At 37.0% G+C, this 18112-nt stretch overlaps 1 protein-coding gene across 1 annotated transcript in view; it reads right to left on the bottom strand.

The window, feature by feature from the left end:
* LRRC6 (leucine rich repeat containing 6) overlaps positions 1 to 18112 on the bottom strand; it is a 93250-nt gene that overhangs the window by 71505 nt on the left and 3633 nt on the right. Inside the window, exons 2-3 of the mRNA XM_012647943.1 lie at positions 10417 to 10584; positions 5934 to 6011 (exon numbers count right to left, since the gene is read on the bottom strand). Of these exons, the coding sequence (XP_012503397.1) occupies positions 5934 to 6011; positions 10417 to 10584 (246 nt within the window). The remainder of the gene's footprint in view (positions 1 to 5933; positions 6012 to 10416; positions 10585 to 18112) is intronic.

The following is an 18112-nucleotide window of genomic DNA, read 5'->3' on the forward strand; positions in this document are numbered from 1 at the left end:
AGAAAAGACAAAGAAATCACTATTTCTATTAAATTAATAAAATTATAGACAAAATTTTTAAAACGTATTGGCAAGCCTATGAGACAATAGTTATACTTTTCAGCACATAATCTTTCAGTTTATAAAATAGGCTTTTAAATTCATTTTTTACCCTACAGCCAGAATTTCACTGGGGGAAGGGAAGGTCCCAATCAAATACCTCAACTGGAAACAGTGGTAATTTGTACAAAGCTCTTCAGAACAGTTCTAGTCATAACGACAGACATAATTAAAAACACTTCAAGCACCAAATAACAATGAGTTATTTAAAACGCATCAATATATGTAATAACGCAATTGTTAAATTATAAATATGTGAACTCAGCCACCATATGAGGAATGAATGTAAAACTATATATAAATATAACTAAGTCTATATCTATGTCTGCATGTTTGTTTTACATTGGCAAAAATGCTAGATGGATTTATAAATGTGGAAGCTGCATTTGGGTACTCAGACTTAAGATTCAGGTTACATGGTATTTCTTAAGTTTACTTTGGGAGGCTCTGGAAGACATTTAAATTAAATTTTTCTTTCATACAGGAAAAGGCTGACATTTGAAAGTCTCCAACGAGGTGAAAAATTCATACATTTTTGGATTTTGTTGTAATTTTGTAGATGAAGAACCCTCCAAATGTTCATTATATTTGAAAGTGACAAATCTTAATTGGCCTACACATAAGAAATTAAACCACATTTGCCATCCTAAAGATGAACAATTCTTGCCGAACTGGCCAAGCTGGAGAAAATCTCCTCTCTGAAGTCAGGCAGTTGTTCCTTCAGTGAGTCCCAGCCTCTATCTCCTGTTCTGCAAACATCCAGCTCAGTGACCCTTCGGGGTCTAAAACTCACTGAAATCAACAACATTGACTGCCCAAGGCAGGGGGTGGAGGAGCTATGCAATTAGAAATCCCATCTCTCCTTCCAGCTTAGAGAGGGTAAGGGATGGGGAAAAAAGGCACTTTCTTCTACCTCGGTAAATCCTTAAGAGGGAAGAAAGACAAAAGGATACTTGCCAATCAAGGGAGAAAAAGAAAAAAACAAAAGAACCAAACAACTTATTTTTAAATTATATTGAGATTAACTCAAGCAGATGGGCTTAGTGTATATATCCATCTTCCTCCTCTCTCACCCTAAACCCTTAAAATCAAACAAAAAGTACTTATTTGCCAGCAGATAAGATGTATCCTCCTCTCTCTTGTCCCCACCCCTGACCAAAAAATCCTCAAATTACCTTCCACCCAATTAATTCATCCGTATTAGAGCTGGAGGGCAAAGCACCAAAAGGAAGACCCGTCCAGGTATAAGGCTAGAGGTGGACTCCGGACTGTGGTTTGCAAAGCTCAAAAAGACAATAGTGACGATGCTGTCCTCTAGTGGCAGATAAATAAAGCATACCACAAAAACAGAATTTTTCATATCCTGTAAGATACTTTTTCAACAAAAATAACAAGCCCTGGACAACCCAACAGAGAGTGAGAGTTTTAATTATTTCTATGACATTTTAGATTGAAACTTCATTACCACAAAACATAGAGTAGATTTTGTTATTCCATTTGTTCACAAGAGAACAGGGCTGTACAGTGTTAGCTAGGAGAGAGTTATGACTCAATTTCTAATGCAGAAAAATGTCAGTGATGGAAAGGATAATCTTGATTCCAGCACTGATGTTGAGTTTGAGAGCTTTGATAGTGGTAATTTTCTAGGTTTTGAGGATGAAAATTAAAAACTTACGATGCAGATTTATGTCATTGTTGATAGACAACCTTAATAGTCCCTGAAATACCTATTTCTACACTCACAGGCAAATAGGCTAAAGTCCACCATGACCCAAGTAAAGTCCTAATTTTAGCTATTGGCAGATGGGAGTGGGATGGGGAGAGCAGCTTGCCTGCCTCTGCTCCATGCCCCTGCACTCGTAAGTAAAGTCTGCCAGTCAGCATGCCCCACCCACTCACAGAGTGCACAGTGGCTCTGCCAGACAGGCAAGAGGCTGGATGAGGAAACAGAGCCTCATAACTACAGAATAAGCCCACACCAGCCACCTAATAAACCAAATCCTTTGTGATTATAATCAGACACCAAGTGTTACCAGACATTTAGAGAAAAATGGCACAAAATAGAAGGCTACAAAATAAAATAGCCTTGGATGAAGAGAGACAATTCAGTGAATGGAAGAAATCAAAAGCAAAAAGTCTTAACAAGTATCTCCAAAGAGATTTTAGAAGATATATCATCCATAAAATAACAATACACACCACAGGAAGCAGCAATCAGAGCACATGATTGAGTTCAGGAGAATAACAATTATATCCAAAACAAAGAGTTGACTGTAGATGAACTGAATTATAGAATGAGCAGAGATGAATATAAAAATAATTATTCTGGAATTTAAAACTGGTGAAATATCCCAGACTGTAGAATAATAAGGCAAAGGGGTTTAAATAAGAGATGCAGGTTAACAGTCACAGAAGATCAGTCTAACATAACAAAAATTGAATTAAAATAAGTTCTTGAGGAGATCAAAGAAAACAGAGAAAAGGAAGTCACTAGAAAAGATGATAAATAGATAGATGGAAAAAGGAGGGAAGGAGAGGGGGAGGAAGGAAGGGAGGCAGCGAGGGAAGGAAAAATTGTCAACCAAGAATTCTATATCTGCGAAAACTATCCTTCAAAAATGAAAAAGAAATTAAGGTATTTCTAGATAAAAAAAAAAAAAACTGAAGTTTGTCACTAGCAATGTCTGTACATGACACTACAAAAAGTACTAAAGGGTATTTTTCAGGCTGAAACAAAAAGATACTTGAGAGAAACTCAAATTCACCTGAAAAAATAAGGACCATCAATGAAGGCAACTACATAGGTAAATAGAAAGAGCAATATAAATGTATTTCTGAACTATTTTTTTTTCTGAACTATTTTTTATCCTAACTTATTTAAAAGATGACTGTAAAAAGAAATAATAATAAATCCATGTTGACGGGCAGATAATGTATGAAGATGTAATCTGTGACAATAACTGTATAAAGGAGGGGAGGGAAACTAAACTATATAGGAGCAAAGTTTTGTATACCATTGACATGGAGTTGGTATTAATTTGAATTAGACTGTTATAAAGTAAGATGTTAATTGTAAATCCCAGGAAAACCACTAAGAAAATAACTCAAAAATATATAGTAAAAGAAACAATAGGGAATTAAATTGGTACACACACTCACAGACACAAAAATCTAACAGAAATAAATGCAGTAATATAAAAACAGAGGAAAAAAGTAGACATAAGATATACAGAAAACAGCAAAATAGTAGATACAAATTCTACTTTATCACTAATTATATTAAATGTAAGTGAATTAAACTCTCCAATTAAAAGGCAGAGATTCACAGGATGGAATAAATATAAAAACATGGTCCATCTATATACTGTTTAAAGAGAAGCACTTTAGATTCAAAGACACAAATAGTTGTAAAGTTAATGGATGGGAAAAGTTATACCATGCAAATAGTAAACAAAACAAAACAAAACAAAAGCACTGGAGCGGCTATATTGATATGAAACAAAATAAGCTTTAAGACAAAGATTGTTATTAGAAATAATAAAAGGCATCTTATAATAATAGTAAGATCAATTCTTCAAAAAGAAAAAATAATTATAAACATATATGCACCTAACATCAGAGTCCCAAAATGCATAAAGCAAAAACTGGCACTATTGAAGGGAGAAATAGACAATTCAACAATAAATAGTTGGAGAATTCAATAACCTGCTTTCAAAGATGGATAAAACAACTAGACAGAATATTAGCAAGGAAACAGAAGAGTAGGACAACATTAAAAAAGAAAAATCATGCAGACTTAACAGACATCTTTAGAACATTCTATCCAAGAATAGCAGAATACACATTCTTCTCAAATGCACATAGAACATCCTCTAGTATAGACTAAATGTTGGGCTATAAAACAAGTAACGATAAATTTGGAATGATTGAAATCATAGAAAGTATTTTTCTGACCCCTAATAGAATGAAACTAGAAATCAGTAAAACAAAAAAATTTGGAAAATTCATAAATATGTAAAAATTAAACAATATTCCTACATAAGCAATAGGTCAAAGAAGAAATTACAAGGGAAATCAGAAAATACTTTGAGATGAATTAAAACAAAAACACAACATACCAAAAATTAACAGATACAAGGAAAGTAGTTCTCAGAGGAAAATTCATAGCTGTAAATGCCTACATAAAAAGAAAAAAAAAAGATATCAAATAAATAACCTAACTTGCCACCTTAAGTATCTAGGAAAAAAGAGAAAACTCTACACAAAATAAAGATAGGGAAAAAAATAATGAAGATTTGAGTGTAAATAAACAAAATAGAGAATATAAAATGATAGAGAAAAATCAACAAAAGCAAAAGTTGATTCTTTGAAAAGATCAACCAAATTGACAAACTTTCAGCTACACTAATCAAGATAAAAAGAGAGAAGACTCAAATTTACTAAAATCAAGAATGAAAGAGGAGAAATTACTATTGACCTTAAAGAAATAAAGAGGATTATAAGGGAGTAGTAAAAACAATTATACGGCAACGAATAAGATGACCTAGGTGAAATGGACAAATTCTGGATATAACCTACCAAAACTGACTCAAGAAGAAAGAGAAAATCTGAATAGACCTATAATAAGCAAAGAGATTAAATTAGTAATCAAAAAAATTTTCATAAAGAAAAGTCCTGGACCAAATGGCTTCCTGGTGTATTCTAACAAATATTTAAAGAAGAATTAACACCAATTCTTCACAAACTCTCCAAATAAATAATTAAAATAAGAAGTAATTCTCAATTTATTCTATAAGGCCCATATTATAATGACAGAAAACCAAAAACATCTCAAGAAAGAAGAACTACAGGAAAAATTAAGAATAATTGTGCTTCAAAGGTCACCATCAAGAAAGTTAAAAAGAAAACCAACAAAATGGGAGACTATATCTGTAATTATCTGATCAGGGACTGGCATCCAGAATATCCAAAGAACTCTTACAACTCAACAGTAAAAAGGCATATGACCTAATTAAAAAATGGGCCAAAGTTTTGAATAAACGTTTCTCCAAAGAAGATATTCAAATGGACAATAAGCACATAAAAAATGTTCAACATCATTAGTCATTAGGTAAATGCAAATCAGAACCATAATAAGATACCACTTCATACCCATTATGATGGAATGTCTACTATAAAAACAAAGTATTAGTGAAGTTATATAGAAATGGGTACTCGCATAGACTCAGTGAAAGTATAAATTGATACAATCCTTTTGGAGAACAATTTGGCAGTATCTTTCAAAATATGCTTATTTAAATGCAGGAATTCCATTTCTTAGTATCTATCCTAGAAAAAAACCATGCACATGTACACAAACTAAAACGCAGAAGGCTGCATTGCAGCCATGCTTATTACAGCAAAATGCTGGAACCCATCCAAATGTCCATCTGCAAGCAGATGGTTAGATAAATCAGTCTACAATCATTCCAGTACATAGCCCCATGCTCCCGTTCCTGGATATCCAAAGAGCAAGGTAATTGCAGGGAAAAAAAATAATTTCAAAACAATACTCATAGTATGATCCCATTGATAGAAAAATGAAATGAAACTACCTCCTATGCACCTAAGTGTCAACTCCAGCTATCTCTGGGAAAGAGAGCAGGTTAGGAAGGGGTGAAATGAACTTTTCTTTTGGAATTTACACATCACTTTATTGTTTGAATTTTTACAAGAGTAAATATAAGATTTATGTAAAATGTTAATTTAAAAAGCATACCTATTATTATGTAATGCTGTTTAAAGCTACTTTTAAATCTCAATTTTAATTTATGATAAAAGAGGAAAATTCTTACCTTCCAAATTTTCTATTTTTTCAATGTTGTTTAAAGCTAAATTCAAATATTCAAGTTTCTTCAGTCTACTAACATTTTCTGAAATATACAAATAATGTAATTAATGAAGTTTCAAGATAAAAAACATTTTGATGTTCTTACATAATCTATTGTGAAAATAATAAAGAGAATCTAAGGATTATTATTTTGGCTATCAAAACTATTTTGCTTTTTCAAATCTCTACCTGTACATCAGACATTGTGGTCGCCTATGCCGTTTCCATTTCTTCCTCCATCCCTCCGGATGGAATCCAATATGGCTCATGTCCCTGCCCATCCCAAACTCCAGACAGTTAGGTTTAGCCAAGCTGAACCAGTGCATAGCAATCCAATCTCTCTTGCTAGTGACAGCTCAGGAACCTAGGCATAAGCCAACCAGCTCATGGCAGTCTCCTGGCAACCATGTGGTACAGGAGAGGGCATGCACACCAAGTACTACCAATCAGATGAAAGGGAAAGACCTATATTCCATGCTTGGGGATTTCTTATCTCTTCCTGCTGAATGTTAATAGGGAAGAAAGTACTATTCGTGCTGATACTCACACTCAATCATGAGGGCAGCAGCTAAAGGATGAAGCTCACACTGTGGCTAGTAGAGTAGAGGTTAGGAGTCAACCCACCTTGGAGTCTGTCCTACCTCGAGACTTACAGCTGGGTAAGAAAATAGATTTCCTTACTGTTCTGCTACAATTGAGTTGGGTTCCTCTGACTTAAAGCCAAAATCAACCTAATACAGGATTATCTTTTTTTAATAAATATGAAAGTCTACATAGGCAAAACAAGCATAAACAAGTCGCAGAACCGCTGTAGAATGAAGCCTTTTAAAAAGATGGACATATTTAAAACACGGACTTCGGTGGGGGGGGAACCAAGGGCAACACACCTAACCTAATCATCTGTACCACGGGAAGGGCGGTGGGAGGAGGGGGGAGGAGGGAGGAGGGGACGGGTATTTGTATACACGAGGAGTGCAATGCGCACTACCCGAAGGATGGACATATTTTAAACACGGACTTCGGTTGGGGGGGAACCAGGGGCAACACACGTAACCTAAACGTATGTACACCCATAATTTGCTGAAATAAAAAAATAAATAAATAAAAATAAATAAATAAATAAATAAATAAAAACAGATAATACTACCATAGCTAACACTGCTGAGTGCTTACTAGATATCACACAATGTTCTAAGCATTTTGCATGTATTATCTAATTTAATAGCCCTATGAGGTTAAAAACGATTGTTGTCCCCTTTTTACAAATGAGAATATCAAAGTATAGAGAATTAATCCACTCGTCCAAGGTTAAGTGGTAGAGCCAGGAAATTGGGCTCCAGAGCCTGGCACTAAATCATGATATTATATACCTTAAGAGAACAGTCCTTCCTAAGATGACAGGAATGTAGAAAACTCTGCCAAAGAACGTGCATTTTGGGGCAGCCTTACTTAACTAATGCCTCCTCTGCCTATTTCTCAGGGATAACATGAAGATCAAACAGGATGATATATAATATAATCATCAGCCTTATCATCATTAATAGTTCATCTAAAATTTACAAAACATCATATATTTGTTTCCATAGACCTGAGAAAAAAACTCCAAGTCTCAGTTTACTCATTTTCTAAAATGAGGATTTTGGAAATAATTACTAAAGTTTCTCACAGGAATTAAATTATTCTAAGTAATACTAATGTTTACGAAAGTTTCTCTAGCAACAGCTGAGCATTCAATAGTCAACAGATTTGGAGGTTTCTGTGTGCCAAGAATTATGATAGACAGAGTGTCTAGTCTGCATCCTGCACAAAAATAAAGTTATCATTGTTAAAATTGCCAGACCACCATAAAATATCTGCTTAACATAAAATTCCCTTCTCCATCTTTGTTATATGTATAGCGCTCTATATGCTAAAAGAGTCATCTGACAGGAAAAAAGGTAAGATTTGTTCAGGGAGGGTTTCCTAAATTAACTCCTCAAGAACAACAGAGTTAACTTGGTTGGGGGAAGAAAAAAAAGCTCTGGACGGAACCTCTTGAGCAGCGGGAAAGAGGAAGTCTGAGAGTTCTAGCCCAGACCATTCTGGAAGCAATTCTCACCAACTGCCCCAAGCAGACCCACAAACTTGCAATGGACCCAATCCCTTCTCAGGTTCAAGAACCTCTGTGGCCCTCAGCTTCCTCCAGGCCCAAGGCCCATTGGGAAGCCACTGAAAGGTCCATTACTGGAGCCCACCCCCACAGGTTCTTATTCAGTGGGTCTGATGTGGGGTCCAGAATCTGCACTTTGACGGGACCCCAGATGGTGCTCGGCTCACGCTGGAGCGGCACTCAACAGGGCCTTCCTCCACAGCCCATCTGTACTCCCAGGGAGGAAAAGAGCTTTAGGAAAGGCAACTGCTACTCGAACGTCCACCTCAATGGCACAACAGCAAGTCTGAATCCTAGAGAAGTAGTTTTACTTGCAAAATAAATGCCTAAGTGCCTATGGGTGGAGTAGCACTGAAAATCCCATTATTAGGATTTAAAAGAGTGTTTAATTTAAGAATACTTTGGAAGCAAAAATTTAAGCTTTCTCACAGCTCTGAAAAGCACTGAAATACTATGCTACTAATTAGTAATTGTGATGGACCCAGCTGTGGAGATTAAAATTTCGGGAACTCTTTTAGATCTGTACAATTAGAACCGTTCTTTGATGCCCCCATGCATAATAAAAGCTGGTGGTTTTCTGTAATAGCTTTTTTAATTGAACAATGTGCCGGAGTTTCTAATTTCTGGTAAAGTAAAAGATGCTGAAAATAATATCTGAAGAAATATAGAGAATTTTAGTATAGCTTCAAAAAATGATGCAAATCTAGGCTTTTCACAATCCTAAAGCCAATTTTCAATTATCTGCAAAACTAGAGGCAACAACATCACCAGGGTTTCTCAGTCTCGGCAATGCTAACATTTTGAGCTAGATAATTCTTTCCTGTGAGAGGCCGTCCTGTGCATTGAGAGATGGTTAGTAGTATCCCTGGGCTCTACACTAGATGTCACACACACACACACACACACACACACACACACACACATGCGCGCGCGCGCGCATGTGACGATCAAAAATGTCTCCAGACATTGCCAAATGCCCCCTGTTGGGGACCACTGCACATCATCACGGAAAGTTAAATAGAACTGGCACTGTGTGCTTCACCAACCCTGGCTCCATTCCTTTTCCTGCAGCCCCATTCTCTTGTCCCTTCTGCTCCCACCTTCATTTGGCTGGCCTGGGGCAAGCTGGGGCACATGGTCAAACTAATAACAGCAGCAGCACAGCAGCTATCCTCTAATCATTACTTATCGCATGGTGAGCATAATGCTAAGCACATCATTTCATGCAATCCTTATACCAATTCGTACGTTAGCTGTTTCACAAATGGCAAAACTAAGACTCAGACAAGTTAACTAATGTGTCTCATTTTACACAGCTTATAAGTGGCAGAGGCAGGGTTCCAACTGAGGTCTACCTGACACCAGAGACTGCGTTCGCTCTTACTGCTAAGTTACACTGTTGCTTTTCTGAGCACTGGGGATACTCTCCTGTTTCCAAGTGGCAGGACTTCCATAGGAGTGAGTCCACATGACTCCTTTCTCTCCATCCCTGGGTTCATCATTCTTATGAATGGTGGCGGGGGTGGGAGTGGGGGGTAGCTGGAGGTGAAGGAAGGACCAACTTACCTGATGGGTTAATTGGGAGAAGAAACTGAGCATGCACAGTCCCACCCTCTTGCCTTGATTCTGGGATCTTCCTGCCAGCAGAGAGCACATGGTCTCAGCCCCTTCCTGCCATAAAGCAAGGACCCATCTGAGTAGGGGAAACTCGTGTGTGTCCAGCTCTGTATGTGACTGGGTGGATAGGTTTAGTCTGGGAGCCCACTTGGTTGCAAGTCTAAGCCACATTATTCAACGAGCTTTATCAGTTATAATGCTGTTATTTTGATCTTCATCTACCCAACTCCTGTATTTAACCCTCATTTTCATTCCAAATTGGAACCCCCTCAATACCCAATAATGAGCACAATGCCTTGCACATATATTCACAATAAATATAACCTGTTCAATTCCCACATAATCCTTATGGTTTCACAGAGTGATACAAAATCATGACAAATGCTTAGATTATATCCTCCTCCCTTTCAAACTTTTTCACAAATCAGGTCAATTAATGTCTTCCCCACTGTCACTGGCTCTTCCAACTCCTTGACGGAGATTCTTTTGGGCAATGAGACTCACTACATGTGGAAAGGTTCAGGAAAATGTTCCTGACACAACTATTGAAAGATAGCTATTTCTATTTTCCCATGTAATTCTTTTTCAGTGTTTGCCTTCCTCTAAAAATAACACTGCACTTTCCAAAGTTCTCTTATTCAAAATGTTAAAGAAACCAGAAGAACGAAGTACTGAAACTTACCGATTTTTCCAATAAGATTATTTTGAAGATAGAGAATTTTTAAATCCCGGCACCATTTGTCAATATGTTCTAGTTTTTCTATTTCCTGCTGATGCAAGGAGAGTTCCTCCAGGGAAAAAATTATACGGTCATTGTGTTCAGCATTTCGTCTAATAAGATCTTCTGTGACTGAAAGAAAAGTTGTTACGTATTACATTTCTGTCCCCATTGTTCGAAATCGGGTTTACCGTATAAGTGTAATTTTTTTTTTATGTTAAATGTCAATTCTCCAGGCTCAAGTGAGTTTCAAAATGAAATAGATCAGAAAAATGCCTCCTGGAGTTTTTGCAACACCATGATGTGAGTACAAAGGAAGAAGAACACATGCTGATGTCTTGTCTTATTTGCCTTGGAATGTGTAGGATCTACATACATTTTGCTTTATGGATGGAGACAGAGTTGGCAGTTAATGGCTATGAGAATGTTGATATGGAATCCTATGGTGGTATCATGTCAAAATGAATGAGATCTACTAACTGATCTAGGACAGAGCAACTTGCTACTGAGAAGCACAGCTGGGCTGGTAGAGGACAGAAATATGAAAGCATCTCCCATCATTTAACAGGAAATGTCATTCATTCATTCATTCATTTAACTCAATTTATTAATTTAACTAAAGCTTAAGAGAAGGGAAAGGAACACCCCAGATCTTGCATTGCAATCTTATAAAGCAGTAAACACTTATTTTGTTTCCAGGAGGAATAAAAAACCGCTGTTCACAGGTGGAGGGAAATGGGAGCTCCCACCCCTCTGACAAGAGCAATGTGTAGCAGTGGGCTCTCCTGACACAGGTCAGTAATATGTGATGACAACAGCACCAGGGGAGATTGGACACAATGCTATGATCCATGGTTGGAGCCAAGAACAAGATCATGAAGCATCTTCACAAGATGCACTGAAACCCAAGAAGTAATGACAAAGGAGAAACTGTGCATTTTCCAGTCCTATTAAAAATTTTATTAATATAGCTAGTTCCTCACATTTTATGTAGAAGGTGGAGATATTGCATGTACACTCCATGAGATAATAAAGACTTATTTATTGTCACTTACAAAGTGCCAGGCACTATTCAAACTGCTTTGCAAGTATTAATGTATGAATATGTAGAGTTATTATTTACATTTATCATAAAAGGAACTGAAGTACCAAGAGTGAAGCACCCAGGTCTTGGTAATAAGTGCTAGAGCCATGTTTTAAATTCGCAGTCCAGTGCCAGACCACATGCTCATAACCACTACACAATACTACCTCAAATGAAAAAATATGAGCCTTTTGAGATTACAGCCTTCCTGAGTGTGCAGACTAGCTGAGACAAAGTTCTTCACAGCACCTTTGGCTGCCCCACTTCTATACCATGTCCTTAAAAGTGGACTTTGCCTGATTTTTTAATGTAAAAATACGTATAAACTCGATCATTTGTGTTCAGTTAGCTGAGCTTTCTGCTGTTTCTGCTAGAAGATAAGGTTATTTGCAATGATAGTTCTCTAAAAGAAAGACAAAGGGAATGCAGAAGTTGAGAGATTAAAATATCAAATATGGGGACTGTTCCTACTACTCTAAACTTTGGCTCAACTAACAGGCAGAGATGTCCACAAACCAGGTCCTGGGAGAGGCAGCCCAAAGGGCCCAGGAAGGAGGCTGACAGGGCAGCTGTACCAGCCCTGGCTCTCTGGGATCCCTACTGTCAGTTGCACACTTTTGTCCCTGGAATGCCAGGGACATTTAGACACATGCTAGTTTGCAAGCGAGCTTAAATAGACTGGAAAAGGAAAAGAAAAGAAAACAAAACAAAACAAAAACTTCCTGAAACACAAACCTGTAAGAGAAGGGCATTAAAACTACTCTCCACCCTCATCACCAAAATTGGTTCTAATAGCTTAAATCAACTAATAATGAATAAATGGGTACAGCCAATTTGAGCATAGAACAAAGCTGCTGTGTAAAGTAAAATGTATTATCTATATCTGTAGTTTATCTACAAGAATTCTCTTAGCAAGGAGGCAACATAGGTTAAAGGGTTGTTATCTGAGCTAACCTAATGAAATGTGGGAATTATTCATCACTAGTATTAATAATAAGACTCTCAATGACTAATGGTGTATCTGTGACTTAAACCACACAAATCCATGGAACAAGGGAGTGGATTGTTGGAGGTCTTGCTGCTATTGGACCTGCAATCCATGGGGCCAGGAGGATGTGCCCATCATGGCCCCATGCCTTCTCCTCTAGACCACAGCTTAGGTAGAACAATAGGATTCTCTGTCCAAGGGGCCCCGAGCCTGCAGTGGCTGCTTCTCCAGGTCCATTCCTGAAGACAGATCATGCTATCAGGTACACATCCCAACACTCAGGGGTGTCCAAGGAGCAACTGTATCCTGAGGATGTGGATGGCTTGTATATGTAGGCTGGAGTGTCCATGCTCATGCATGGGCATGAGAGGCCAGGAAAGAGCCAGAGATGGCAAGAGAAGGGAGGAGTACTCCAGGGGCCAGGTCTCCCCAATCTACCACTCTCAGTCATAGAACTACAAGAACTCTGAAACACTGAATATTAGATGTAGCCTTCTGAGTTGTTATGAAGGTATACTTGTCAAGGAAAGAAGATGAGTTTTATTTAGCAGTTTGATTTATAACTTGACACATGGGCCTTTACTTACATTCTTGCCCCAGATCCTGGTTGAAGGCTTAGTTTGGTATCCATATTGAAGACATAACCTAACTTGAACCCAATCGGAGCTGTCATCTGTGGTTAAGTTGAATGTGTTCAGGAGAATTCAGATAGCATCTTAAGCATCACCTGGTCTCTGGCCTCCTATGGTCACGTGAACATCTGCTGAGCCCACATGTGGCCTCCTGGCACTTGGGGCTGCTAAAGGTACCCCAGTCTCCTCCAGTTCTACAGTCTTAGAGGCTTTTCCAATTTGTACAACCCTGGAGATTTACAGGGTTGACACAGTTCCTACTGGTACCAAGTATCCTTCTTATACTCTCTTGCCATACCTGTCAAAATTTACGAAACTCTTTTCTTCATGTTATTATGTGTTCAAAGTTGATCATTTGCATGTAATTGTCAAATCTTCCCTTTCAGAGGAATGTAGATATTAATATTAGTGAGGAATTCTATAGATCCATATATCCTAACCATGAGAATTAAGATGATAAAAATCACTATTAGTTTAAAGGGGTGGAGGTTAGGGAACCTCCCTTAGCATGAATAAGTAATTTACACACACACATACATGTACATACACAATGGAGAGGAGGGTACAACAGTTCATTCAGCACAACGGAGAAGTCTGCCCAATAGCAACAATTATACACAATTAAGATTGATTAAAAGAAAACGAAGAATCACAGAGGAAGGTAAAACTGTGAAGGTCTGGAATTTACCAGTGGGTCTTTTCTAAACTTTTCTGTAACAAGCAAACTGCTGTATGGCATACTGTTTTTTAGTGCTCAGGAAATTGTTGTTACACAATACTGCTTCACCTGTAATGGCAAACATCAGTGCAAAAACCAGAGTCTCCAAGAAGAAATGTGTAATAATATCTACATGGTGCATGGAGATTATAATATTTCACGCTTTTAAATAGGAAAGCATTGTGCTGTTTTACATACTATCTAATCTGACCAAACATTCTTTAACTCCAAGGAGCACTGTATACCTTTAGAAATTCCTACTCTAAATAATATAACACTGCACCTACGTGAGATCATTCTAGGGATTTAATAAGTGCTTTGGAAGCATTAATATGTCATCCTAAGACTATTTCAAGATAGATGGTATTACAATATCCATTATATGGTACAGAAGAACATGCCAAGACACTATATAAAGCATATTGCTTTCACTTCCTTATTTTAGAAAACTTCAAATAGCAAAATACAAGACAGATGGACTCTGAGGAGTGTCTCACCCATAGAAGTGCTAACCAATATCTGCAATATCTGCTAACCCAGAATCTGCAGTTCTCTATAACTGGAATAAGTATCAATAAGATGATTTTGTGGGAAGGGGGACAAAGGGCAGGAGAGGTTTCTGGGATACTGGAGGTTGCCCTGCTGTGCTCACTTCCACAAAGCTTTTCAGTACATTTAGCAACATTCTAAAAACTCCCCAAGCCAACAATTTAGTGTTCATTCCTTCAGGCTTCATATCATGTTTAGTAAACAGCTCTCTCTTGCTGGATTAGAAAAAAATCAACAAATGTGTGTTTATTGCAGATTTTGCATAATTTTCTAACATCTTGAAAGACCTGGAAGATACATTTATGAAACAGAGATTTAATACAAGTGAAGGAGTTACAAATAGGTGAAGGTTACCTCTTGTACGATCTAAACTTTTTTCTTTTACCATTTTTAATGTAAATTAAAAAAAAAAAAAGGGTTACACATTTGCCCTGCCTTTTCTTACTGACTTAGAGTGATCATAATGAGCATCAGTAGCCATACTGTACCCTAATCCAGTGACACCTTTAGGGGCTATTGATGTGGAGTAAACAGACAAAATGCCATGGGGCAATGACAGAAGCACACAGAAAGTATTATGAGTACAGAGGAGGGAGTGATCAGTGCTGTTGAGTGAGAAAAAGGAGGTCAGAAGAGGCTTCATGGAGGAGAGGCCCAAGCTAAATCTCGAAATGTGAGTAGATGTTTGCCAGAAAACAAATGAGGAAAGGGCATCCCTGGCTATCATGGATGATACAATGTACCACTCAGTTCTCCCTTCGAAACTGAAGGATTAATTCCTTTAGCTGCTGGGAGCTCTGCTGGCAGACAGCCCTCAGCTACCCACCTTCTTCAGGAGGCACCTCAGCTGAAGTGACACCTCAACCAAGGAAAGCCCTCATCCAATGACCAGTTGATGTCAGGGCTAAAATGGCCCAGTCCTTCACCCCAACTTGAGCAAGTCAGAAGGTCCATTCCAAGTTTAGAGCTCCTGGGGTTGGTTAGCTGAGTCCTATGTTAAGATGCATCACAGCCCGACTTCCACCTCTGTTCAATCTTGCTTTCTTCCCTACCCACCCCAACAACATACCCTGATAAACTTCCTGAACCCTAATCTCCATCTAAAAGTCTGCTTCCTGGGCAACCCAACCTGGAAGAGCTAATACCAGAACTGGCCCATGTAAGCAGATGCTAGCTAAGATGGGATTTTGGAGTTGGATCACCTGCTGCCAGAGCAGCAATAAGGACACCATTACTGGTTGCAGGTGGAACACAGATAGAGCATAGCCCAAGGAAACTGCAGTTGTAAAGACTTTTACTGGTGTTGAGCAGAGACAGGACACCGGTGGAAGGGAATGCGCTAGTAAGTGTGACATATCAGGCATTAGAGAAATATGGGGGAAACTATAATATAATTTAAATTATAATATAATTTAAAGGATAGTTGTATTGGCTGGCTGCTGCTAAACACAATTGGTAAGGAAAGGCTGAGAGAGACCTATCAGCTACTGAAAAGTAAATGTGAAAACCAGAAAACTGTATTGATAGTATATAAAGAGGTTTTCATTTCCTGAAACCAGAAGGCAGAGAAAGCTGAGGACCAGGCCTTATAACCATAAGAGTAGCAGAGACTTCAGGTTCTAGACATGATAGAATCATAAGACAGGATTTTCCCTCCAGCTTGAAATAATTAAAAATTCAGACAAAATACATTAACGTAATGCTTTTTAAAAAAACATTGGATATCAGGAAATAAAAGGGGAAATTAGAAAGTATTTTGAACAGAATGAAAAATCATAAAAACAGCATATCAAAATTTGCAGTTTGTAGCTAAACCATTACTTAGAGGGAAATTTATAGCACTTAATGCCTAAAATAGGAGAAAAGAAAGGTCTCAGGTATCAGCTTGCACTTCAAGGAACTAGAAAAAAACACAAAATAAGCAGAAGAAAATAAATCATAAAGATTATAACAGAAATCAATGAAATGAAAAGCACAAAAACAATAGAGAAAAATCAATAAAAATTAAAGCTAGTTCTTTAAAAAATAAAATCGGTAAACTTCTAGGCAGACATCAGTAAACAAGAGAGAAGATATAAACTGCCAATATTAGATATGAGAGTGGTGACATCGTATATATTGCACAGATATTAAAAGGATAATAAGGGAATAATATAAATAACACCATGCCAATAAATTCAAGATTTAAACGGATAAATCTCTTAAAAGACGCCAACTACCAAAGTTCACTCAAGACATAGATAAACTGAACAACCTTATATCTACTAAAGTAATTGTATATATAGTTAAAAACCTTCCCACACAGAAAACTATGACACAGATGTCTCCGCTGATTAATTCTATCATGCATTTAAGGAAAAATAATATTCTGTATACACAAACTCTCCTAGAAAATTGAAGAGGAAAGAATACTTTCCAAGATATTCTATAAGGCCAACATTAGCCTGATTCCAAAACCAACCAAATACATTACATGAAAACTACAGACCAATGTCCCTCATGAACACACATGTAAAAATCCTAAAAAAATTTAGCAAATCAAATCCAGCAATATAATAAAAGGATTATACATAATAACTAAAGGAAGTTTATCCAGTATATGCAAGGTTGGTTTAATATTCAGAAATCCATTTTGCATACAATATTAATAAACTAAAAAATATAATATCAGTAGATGTAGAAAATGCATTTGACAAAAAGCCAACATCAATTCCTGTTTTAAAAGAAAAGACAACACTGCAAACTAGAAATAGAAAAGGGAACTTACTCGACTTGGTAAAAGAAGCATCCACAAAAGACCTACAATCAACATCACGCTGAGCGGAGAGACTTTCCCCATAAGATCAAGAAAAAAGCAAGGCTATTTGTTCTCACCACTTAACACTGTACTGAAGGTTCTAGCAATAAGGCAAGAAAAAGAAATAAAAGACATCTAGATAGAAAGAAAGAAATAGAATTATTTCTATTTCCAGATGATATGACTATGGGGAAAATCCAATGGAATCTACATAAAAAGAAACTAGAATAAGAAAGCTAAGCAAGTTTGCAGAATATAAGATCTACATGAAAAAACCAATTATATTTCTACATACTAATACTATTTACAATTGCATCAAAAATATGAAATACTTATGAATAAATCTGAAAAATATATGCAAGTCCTATCCACTGAAAATTACAAAAAATACTACTGTCATATTTTGTGAGACCTAAATAAATGGATACACACACATATACCTGCCTTGTTCTTGGGTCAGAAGATTCAGTATTGTTAAGATGTACATTCTCCTCAAATTGACTTATAGATTTAACACAATCCCAGTCAAAGTCCCAACAGGTTTTTTTTTTGTACAAGATGATACTAAAATTCATATGGAAACGCAAAGGATCTAGAATAGCCAAAACAACTCTGAAAGAGAAAAATAAATTTGGAGGACTAACACTACCTGATTTCAAGATATTATAAAGCTACAGTAATCAAGACAGTATGGTACTAGCACAAAAAAAGACAAATAGATCAGTGAGTCAGAGAAAAGAGTCCAGAACACACATATATGGGCAACTGATTCATCCAAAGGTGCAATTCAATGGGGAAGCAATCACTGACAAATGTTGCTAGTACTACTGAGTTTCCACATGCAAAAAAAAAAAAAGAACTTTAATCTACATCTCACATAATATACAAAAAC

Source organism: Propithecus coquereli, unplaced genomic scaffold (genome assembly GCF_000956105.1).
Source record: "Propithecus coquereli isolate 6110/MARCELLA unplaced genomic scaffold, Pcoq_1.0 Scaffold28, whole genome shotgun sequence".
NCBI classification, from domain to species: domain Eukaryota; kingdom Metazoa; phylum Chordata; class Mammalia; order Primates; family Indriidae; genus Propithecus; species Propithecus coquereli.